Source organism: Propithecus coquereli, unplaced genomic scaffold (genome assembly GCF_000956105.1).
Source record: "Propithecus coquereli isolate 6110/MARCELLA unplaced genomic scaffold, Pcoq_1.0 Scaffold86, whole genome shotgun sequence".
Taxonomy (NCBI): Eukaryota; Metazoa; Chordata; class Mammalia; order Primates; family Indriidae; genus Propithecus; species Propithecus coquereli.
In genome coordinates this window covers 3,144,060-3,153,848 of record NW_012154840.1, presented here as the reverse complement: position 1 = coordinate 3,153,848, position 9,789 = coordinate 3,144,060, and the positions used below count along the sequence as shown (strand labels likewise).

Genomic DNA, 9,789 nt, shown 5'->3' with positions numbered 1-9,789 from the left:
TAGTTGTCCGATTAATTTCTTTCTATTTTTAGTAGAGACAGGGTCTCGCTCTTGCTCAGGCTGGTTTCGAACTCCTGAGCTCAAATGATCAACCCGCCTCGGCCTCCCAGAGTGCTAGGATTACAGGCTTGAGCCACCGCGCCTGGCCCATCTGATTTTCTTGAGTAAATGCTTCCTGGATTGCTGCAAGCTTTTATTTGATTTCCAGATTTCTGACAAAATGGCTCCTACAATTTTTGCCAGTTTTCTCATTGCTTTTATGGAGGAGAGAATTTTCAGAGGTCCTTACTGCACCATTTTCAGTAGTATCCCTTTAGCAGATATCCTTGAATAAATCTTTCTTAAATTGTTGTATGCCCTTTGGCCAATTTCAAGAGTATTTCAATGGTTGCTTTTTGATACTTTTGTCAGTTTTATCATTGGTTTTTGTTTGTTTGAGACAGAATCTCGCTCTGTTGCTGGGGCTAGAGTGCAGTGGCATCATCATAGCTCACTGCAACCTCAAGCTCCTGGGTTTAAGCAGTCCTCCTGCCTCAGCTTCCCACATAGATAGGACTAGAGGCACACACCACCAAGGCCAGTTAGTTTTTTAATTTTTTTTGTAGAGATGAGGTCTTACTACCTTGCTCAGGCTGGTCTTAAACTCCTGGCCTCTTAAGTGATCCTGCCACCTCAGCCTCCCAAAGTGTTGGGATTACAGTTGTGAGCCACTGCACCCAGCCATATTGTTTTTTGAGGAAAGGATTTGGCTGAGCCCTTCACACAATCATTCCAGAAGTCCTGCCCATCAATTTTAGAATTTAACACCCAACTAACTATAACCCCACTGAAGATAAAGGGAAAAATATGTTTTTAGAAAAAGTTGGAACACTTTTGTCATCTATTAACCTTCACTAGAAGTAATATTAAAGGCTATATACTTCAGCAGGATAAAAAAAAAATGTAGAGGGAAGCAAGGCATTAGATACAAGAGACTATGTTAGGTGTTAAATCCTCTATCACTGAGTAGTAGTGACAGGAAGAGGGAGAATTTTAATGAGATCCTCTTATATCTAACCCAGTTGCAGCTGGCACTATATCTCTGTTCAATGTGTTATAAAAATGGGATTCTAATGATCATATCTAAAACATATTAATAGTGCAAATAAGATCTTGCATGGCAATCCTGCATTAAACGAGTCCTTTTAGTTATAACTCATGTTTAATGGAAGAAAAAGTATATTTCTGAATAACAAAGGTTTTGTCTTTAACAGGTGAGAGGAATGACATGTGCCTCTTGTGTACATAAAATAGAGTCTACCCTCACAAAACTCAAAGGCATCTTCTATTGCTCTGTGGCCCTGGCAACCAACAAAGCACATATTAAATATGATCCAGAAATTATTGGTCCCAGAGATATTATCCATACAATTGAAGTAAGTGCCAAGAATTTGCATTTGTGTTTCCTTACCTATTCAATCAGCATTTCCTCTGGTTTGCATCAGATAGAGACAATAAAAAAAGCTGACCCCTTTGAATACTCCAGACAAGATCTATCTCAAAATTTAATGTAAATGTGTCTGCCTTTTTTTCTTGGTCTTTGTTAGGAGAAGTTAGGCAAGGTATATTTGCAGGGGAAGACTTAAGTTAGAACCAAAAATCATTTAAAAATATTTAGAAAATGGAAATAAAGTATAATTTGTTATGAATAAGATTTGTGTTAATCACTAAGAAAGTGAAGCATCCTGCTAGGTGCCTTATCATTTCTTAGGTCAACCAAAAGATCTATTTTTTAGTTAAAGTAAGAAATTTAAAAGACCATACCCTTTCTTTGTGACAGAGTCATCCTTTGTTCTTCACTAAATCTTAAGTGCTAACACATGAATGTGCTTTAAAAGTTTCAATGTGCTATAAAACTGGTGTTCTAATTATCTAAAAGGTATTAATAGTTCAGATAAGATCCTATTAGTATAGAGGACAATACCATTAACATTTTTGTGAAACTAGCATTATCGAGTGCCTATGACATGCCAGTTACCAAGATTGCAAAGTTTCAACCCTTAATTTCTACAGCAGTGTCATCATCTCTTCATTTTGAAGGTGAAGATACTCAGGTTAAGAGAAATTACATTACTTATCCATAGTCACATAGCTAGTAACTTTTGTAACTGGGATTTGAGCCTAATCACTCTGACTCCAAAGCTCATGCTTGCCGTTTTTGCTGTGCTACACTGCCAACAAATGTAAGATGGCAGCATTTTCCCCAGCAGTTGAAAATGTAAAATATATTACTGTCTATGCTCAGATAAGTCTTAACTAGGTGTAGTTTTCTTTTTATACTTTGTTTTATTGGGGGAAATGATTTTTGTTGATGTTCTTTTTCTGATAGAAGAAGAGTAAAGACTACATAAGCAAGGTCTTGAATAATATATTTAGTATGGTATTAGTTTTTGTGGCCTATTAATGAGAACCTGTACTGAGGATAATTACACTTTAGTTAACTTAGTTTGAGAAAAATAGGGTAGACATTAAGTAGAATGAAGGAAATATTAATTTCTCTGATGAAAGATTAGAAACAAAGGTAATCAAGAGCAGGAAACATGTCTTCATCTTTGCATTCTCCAGAGTGACTTGCACTCAGTAATTGAACTGAGTTGTTCTTAATGACAATACCATGGCCTAGGATATCTCTACATAATATTTATACACTCAGCAAAATAATTTTTTCTCATGAATTTCTTTAGAGTCTAGGTTTTGAAGCTTCTTTGGTCAAGAAGGATCGGTCAGCAAGTCACCTAGACCATAAACGAGAAATAATTCAGTAAGTACTTTCGGCGTGTCGGTAAAAAACAGATTCTGACTCCTCATTGCAGATTTAACATCCTTTTAGCATGTTAGTTTTTACGATATTGTCCTTATACTGGGTGGAGTGGTCACAACTTGTATTTCTCTATAGTACATAGAATCTTTAGCCAATAGCTACTTATGAAAATGATTTTTCTTTTCTTATTTTTTCTATATAAGATGGAGACGGTCCTTTCTTGTAAGCCTGTTTTTCTGTATTCCTGTAATGGGGCTGATGATATATATGATGATTATGGACCACCACCTTGCAACTTTTCACCATAATCAGAACATGAGTGAAGAAGAAATGATCAACATTCATTCTTCCATGTTTCTGGAGCGGCAGATCTTGCCAGGATTGTCCATTATGAATTTCCTGTCCTTTTTATTGTGTGTACCTGTACAGGCAAGTGAAATGTTAGCAAGTATATTTGTTAATAATGCAAAACAACCAAAATGTGGCAGGCAAGGTTATTTTCAATTGCAAAACAGATATTAACCAGAAGTCCGATCATTTTATGGGGGATGCTTTACAAAAATAATCTTAAACTGAGTAGTTAAAGTAGATAATAGATTTCATTTAACCCCTAAGAATATTGTTTAATGGCAAAGCAGAGAATCAATTCAAGTTTTTTGGATTTGGTATTCATATCTGCTACTGTATATGACTTTATATTTGTTTTTTCTCCCTGGCACTTTGTTCATCACTTTCTGTATGTTTTCAACTCCTCTTTTGAGATAAACTTTTACTGTGGAATTAAACACTCCCAGCAAATAGATCTATTCCTTCATCTGATCCTTATAAAAGGCAATAGTGATTTAAAAACATCTAAGTTTATTTCTGTATACTAACAAAATAAGCTTTCCTGTTATGTTTACCAACAAAACTAGCAAACAGATCTGATAGTTGTGACATACAACTTAGGTTGAGTTTTGGAAAGGGGGGGTGAGTTTTATATAAAAAATTCTTGACAAAACAATGTAATTATTTTCCTAGTTCTTGTTTTTGCTAACCTGAAAAAGAAAAATCCAAGAACTGTCTGACTTTCTTTATATTATGGAATATCCATTGGATCATAGAGGATAGCCCCCAAGAACTTGCACAGCAATTTGAATCATTCCCTCTGCACACACATCTGCTAAAATACAAACGCTATTGTTTCAGATTAAAATCTCCCCTTAGTGTTTGTGGATTAGCTAAAAGCCAAAAGAAGTGAATATTGATACGTTAAGTTATTGAGATATATAAGTGAATGTCAGCATTTTAAAAAATTCAGTGATTATTGTTCCTATGTTGCAGTGTTTTGGAGGCTGGTACTTCTACATTCAGGCTTACAAAGCACTGAAGCATAAAACAGCGAATATGGATGTACTGATTGTGCTGGCAACCACCATTGCATTTGCCTACTCCTTGGTTATTCTTCTGGTTGCAATGTATGAGAGAGCCAAAGTGAACCCTATTACTTTCTTTGATACACCTCCTATGCTATTTGTATTTATTGCACTAGGACGATGGCTGGAACATATAGCAAAGGTAAAGTAAGAAAGGGTGATATTTGTTAAAATGTTGGGTAGATAAATGACCATAATATTTTTTAGACCAATTGTTGGAAATATATGTTGATTTCTGTAGTTAACCACTTACTGAAAGAAGTATTTTTGTTTTAGCAATATTTTTAAGTTAAATATCCATTTAGAAGATTTACCAAATTTATGGAATTAATACTGTGGATAGTATAGTATATCCCTGTTTATTTTAACAGACATTCGAGAAGTATTTAATACTTATCGTTTATTTATTTATATCATATTATTAATTGAAAAGTTGATGTGACCACACAGTTTAAAATAATGATGGAAAAAATTAACCCACAGTCCCATGCTATAATGTAAATCACTTTCTAATCCTGTTCCATATGCCTTTATATTTAACAGAGTTGCAAACATACTATACATACTACTTTGTACCCCTAACACTATAAAGTTTTTTCCTTGTTTTCACAATCTAAATAATTACTTGATATTTATGAATAATAATTGTCAAGTCAATGTGTTCAAATTTACTAAACCATTCTGGTTTTGTTCTCAATTAGATTGTTTCCAATTTTTTATTTTAGATAATCCTGCATTGAACATGTTTATGTCTAATAGTCATTTCCATTCAACTAGTATCTTAGAAGACATTACAAAGGATGTGATCACTGGGTTAAAGGTTATAAATCTTTCTATGGCTCATGCTACAAGTTGTAACACTTTTTGCCAGCAAGGATATGTCAGTGAAGTAGTTTTACTTTAACTTCATCCTTATTGAATCTTATCTAAATTCTTCATAAGTTAGTAGGCACTAAGTAGTATTAGAGGGTTGCTTTAGTTTGCATTTCTTCCATTAATGGCAAGGATAAACATTTTTCCACGTATCAGGTTTTTGTATTTCCCCTTAAATGATTTGCCTGTTCATGTCCTTTGCCTGTGTGTCTGTTGGGTTCCTGATGTTTTTCTTAATTAATTTATATTATTTCTTCATAAATTATACCTAATGCTTTTTTATGTTTTGTGTACTTCCTATTTTTAAAATGAAAAATTTTCTGTTTTGAATAAATTAATATTCCTAAAGCTGTCTTTTGGATAAATGTTAAAGGTTACATCTTTATTTTAGTTAAGACCTGAACTTTTTTGTTCTTAGCATTGTCAATTTGTTTGTTTTAATTTATAGGGCAAAACATCAGAGGCTCTTGCAAAGCTAATTTCACTACAAGCTACAGAAGCAACTATTGTAAATCTTGACTCTGATAATATCCTCCTGAGGTATTTATCTTCACTCTTTCCCCTTCTCTTTTTTTTTTAACTTCTTGTGAAAAATTTCAAATATACACAGAAATAGAAGAGTATCATGAACCCACATAATCTATCTCTCAGATTTAATAATTATCCACATTTTGCCACACTTTACCTATCCATTTCTCTTTATTTCCGTTGTTTCAGTAGTATTTTAAAGCAAATATCAGTCATATCATTTTACTACTAAATATTTCTGTAGTATCTCTTAAAAATCACATATTCGTATATAACTATAATACCATATTGTTCCTAAAAGAATGAATAATAATTCCTTAATGTCACCTAATACTCACCCAATCCATATTTCACATTTCTCCTGTTCTCTCCAAAACGTTTTTAAGTCTCTTTGTTTGAAATAGAATTCAAACAAGGTCCATGCATCACTGCATTTGACTATTATGTGTCTTAACATTTCTTCTAATCTAAAAGAGATCCTCCCTTCCTTCTTCTCTTTTTCCCGTCTTCACTCCTCCCCCCAATACAATTGACTTATTGAAGAAACATCCTCCTCCCCTGCAATACAGTTGACTTTTTCAAGAAACATTCATCAGTTGTTTTGTAGAACATCCCACAATCTGAATTTGTCTCTTTGCTTCCTTATGGTGTCATTTAACTTGTTCTGTAACTTCTGTGTTACTTGTAAATTGGAAATTAGAGCTAAAGATATGATTAGTTTCCTTCTTTTGTATTTCTCATTTTTATGCTCAAAATGGTTTAGGCAAATTTACACAATAAATAAATTGTTCAGTTAAATGAAATTCATTACATTATTTTTGAGAACTTTCAATTCTAATATTTACAGTGCCTACTTTGTGCCAGGTACTGTGCTGTTCACCAACAGTGAGCAAGAACAGCATAGTAGTTCCTATCTTAAATGTTGGTTCTAACTTCCACTGGAAGTAATTATGGAGCCACAAGCTTGACATGAACTAAAAATCTTGCACAGGGAGGTCAGGGTAAGAAACATATTATCATGATGTTTTTTATGTTAACTCATGTCCAGTGAAGAACAAGTGGATGTGGAACTTGTACAACGTGGAGACATCATTAAGGTCGTTCCAGGAGGCAAATTTCCAGTGGATGGTCGTGTTATTGAAGGACATTCTATGGTAGATGAGTCCCTCATCACAGGTACATTCTTTCAGAGGATTGTGACATGAAAGTGAAGTGAATCCAAAGTGTTAATGAAAAACAGGCATGAAAGGTGCAGATCTTTTTGTAGAAACTATGAGAAACTAATTAGAAAATATGAGCAAAGAATATGGGTTCTTTTTAAGATTGTATTGAATCAATTTCCTCAGATTTATTTTGTGGTTTTAGTTATGCTATTGAAAGCTCTTTTCACTGAAGATTGTTAATTACTAGAATGCATAACCAAAGGAAATTGTCTCAGTTTCCCGTACAGCCTGATAGACTTTGGCAAATTTTCCTGAGCAAATACCTATTCTATCTTCTTGCCCTAAAGACTGGTCTAGTCTGAGCTAGGATAGGACTCTAGATTTTCCACATCAGAGTCTGCTCTAAGAAAGTAGGCCTGGAGTAGTTTTAGAGATCTCAGGTAACTAAGACCAATCTGGAGCAGAACCCAAAATAACACCTTTCCTACCTCAACTCTCCAGATAGTCCCAGGAGAAGCTCAGCTTACGGACCATTTGGAAATATTTTACGACTCTGTGTTTCTCAGTAGGGGTGCCGTTGCCATTTTGGATGGGGCAATTCTTAGTTCTGGGAACTGTCTTACACACCGTAGTACAATTTAGTGTCCCTGACCCTGGCCCACTAAATTGTAGTAGCAGTACCTCATGCACCCCGCCCCCAGTCATTAATACAAACAAAAACTTCCTCCCACATTTCTATATGCTTCTTGAGAACAGGTTGAGAGCCAGTGATCTAGGTCTAGGGTGAAACTCCAAAAGGATCTGCTAACAAGAGCTGACCTAATAGGTTTTTCCAGTTTAAGGTGTGTATCCCTAGGTTTGGCCTAGAACTGACATAAGGAAAAAGGGAGGGCAACTTTCACCTAGGCATTTCATGAAGTAAAAATCTCCTTTCTAGATGTTTTTTGGCAGTTAACAAATAACATGTTTTAAGATAGTGATCTTTTATGCTCCCTAAATCTATCTTTACTCTTCATACAGGGGAGGCAATGCCTGTAGCTAAGAAACCTGGCAGCACAGTGATTGCTGGTTCCATTAACCAGAATGGGTCATTACTTATCCGTGCAACCCATGTTGGAGCAGATACAACCCTTTCTCAAATTGTCAAACTTGTGGAGGAGGCACAAACATCAAAGGTGACTTAACTCCCTAGGAGAAACAGAAAGTTTTTTCTTAAAAGCCTTCTCAGTATAAACCTTGATCTAGTTTTTACATATTCCGTTGATAAATTTTAGTTGCATTAATGTAGAATTTATTAAAATATTCCTATTTGTGTTAACTACCAAATATACTCTATATTCAATATTAGAAAAGGAAACTCTGATATACTTATTGTTGTTATTTTTAATTCTAGGCTCCTATCCAACAGTTTGCAGACAAACTTAGTGGCTATTTTGTTCCTTTTATCGTTTTTGTTTCCATCGCTACCCTCTTGGTATGGATTATAATTGGATTTCTGAATTTTGAGATTGTGGAAACCTACTTTCCTGTAAGTGACTTGTAACAACACTTTACTACATGCAAAACAGTTTGTGAATCTTTTGCACAAATAAATGGCAATAACTTTAATAATTACCTGTATCTTTAAGGGGCTGGAGTGGGAGGATGATAAGAATAACATTTACATTACGATAAATATAAAAGATTTCCTTTCGGAAAAAGTTTTTGGTTATGACTTTGATTTTCCAAAAGCAAGTACTAAACTTTTACATTTTATATTTAGTCTCATTTCCAGCATGAGTTTGCATTCACAAAGGACTATAGATGTATTGAGGAAAACCTCAGGATCTCAGCTCTGCCATTTACCATCAGTGTGATCTTAGACCACTTAATTGCTCCCTGAGCTTCAGTTTCCTTATCTATAAAGTGAGGTTTTAATAATACCCATTCTGCATAACTTGCAGTTGTTGTGAAGGTTAAATAAGATAATATATTAGAAATACTTTATAATTTATTAAATGCTTTTCAAATATAAGATAATATTAGTACCTACTCATCTAGTTCTCTGATGTTCTCTATGGTGTCAGAAAGTGGCAAAGTAGGCCTGGCTTGTGCCCGAAATTAGATGTATAACTTTTAAGTCACTTAAATTCTCTTACCTTCAGCTTTCTCATCTGTAAAATAGGGATAATAATACCTACGTTACAGGACTGGATTTAGTGTAGGTGAAATCAAACAACAAACATGAAGATATACATAAATGCTATATATGAAAGCATAAACCTAGATATCCATAAGCCTAGATATCTATGAGAGTCCCTTCCAACTCTGTTTCTTTATAGATCTACAACTCCTAGATGAAACATTTAAGTATTTCAAAACTTAGTAAGAACCTAGCATTGTAAAACCATTACTACTAAGAAAGTCTCACTTTGTTGTGTTTCTTTATTTTAAAAAAATGCCATGCTATACACTGTTTCATGCTGTTTTTTTTCTTTCAGTTAAAGAACAAAGCAGAATCATAACAACTATATATCTATTCATGTTATGGTCATTAATATAAAAAAGTTTCTTTAAACAATTCATGTCTGTTAAGTACACATTGAACAAGAGGATTGTTGGGAAGTATTTTGGAATATGTATTCTTAAGGAATTTTTCTCATGAGATCAAGCAGTCTTAGGAGATTTCCCCCAAAGCTACCAATCATATTTTCCCACATTAGCAAACACTCAGTATCACTAAGAGCTTAACTAGCAGATATACTTGGTTCACATTGTTATGTCTGAAAGGATTTTGTTGAAATGTGATTAAGCTCCCTTTGCCTGCCGGGTGATTTTTTTCATTGCCTTTAAAGAATAGTGTGAAAAGTAGATTTATGGTCTTAGTGTACAGAGATTCAGAATTCTATTTGTTCGGGATCAAATTTGTTGAAAATTATGTTCCACGTTTGCAGCTATTCCTGAGAGTCCCTAATAAAAACATTCTCAATATAGAGCAAAAAAAGAGAAAAAGTAAAATTTTATGTTTCTT

At 34.2% G+C, this 9,789-nt stretch overlaps 1 protein-coding gene across 2 annotated transcripts in view; it reads left to right on the top strand.

Annotated features, from left to right (window-relative positions):
• Window positions 1-9,789, top strand: part of ATP7A (ATPase, Cu++ transporting, alpha polypeptide) — a 67,159-nt gene that overhangs the window by 40,564 nt on the left and 16,806 nt on the right. The window contains exons 6-13 of one of the 2 annotated variants that reach the window (XM_012664085.1): window positions 1,254-1,415; window positions 2,724-2,800; window positions 3,004-3,229; window positions 4,124-4,357; window positions 5,537-5,628; window positions 6,665-6,792; window positions 7,800-7,954; window positions 8,173-8,307. In XM_012664085.1, coding sequence (XP_012519539.1) covers window positions 1,254-1,415; window positions 2,724-2,800; window positions 3,004-3,229; window positions 4,124-4,357; window positions 5,537-5,628; window positions 6,665-6,792; window positions 7,800-7,954; window positions 8,173-8,307 — 1,209 coding nt within the window. The remainder of the gene's footprint in view (window positions 1-1,253; window positions 1,416-2,723; window positions 2,801-3,003; window positions 3,230-4,123; window positions 4,358-5,536; window positions 5,629-6,664; window positions 6,793-7,799; window positions 7,955-8,172; window positions 8,308-9,789) is intronic. The other variant, XM_012664087.1, reaches the window with a different exon arrangement.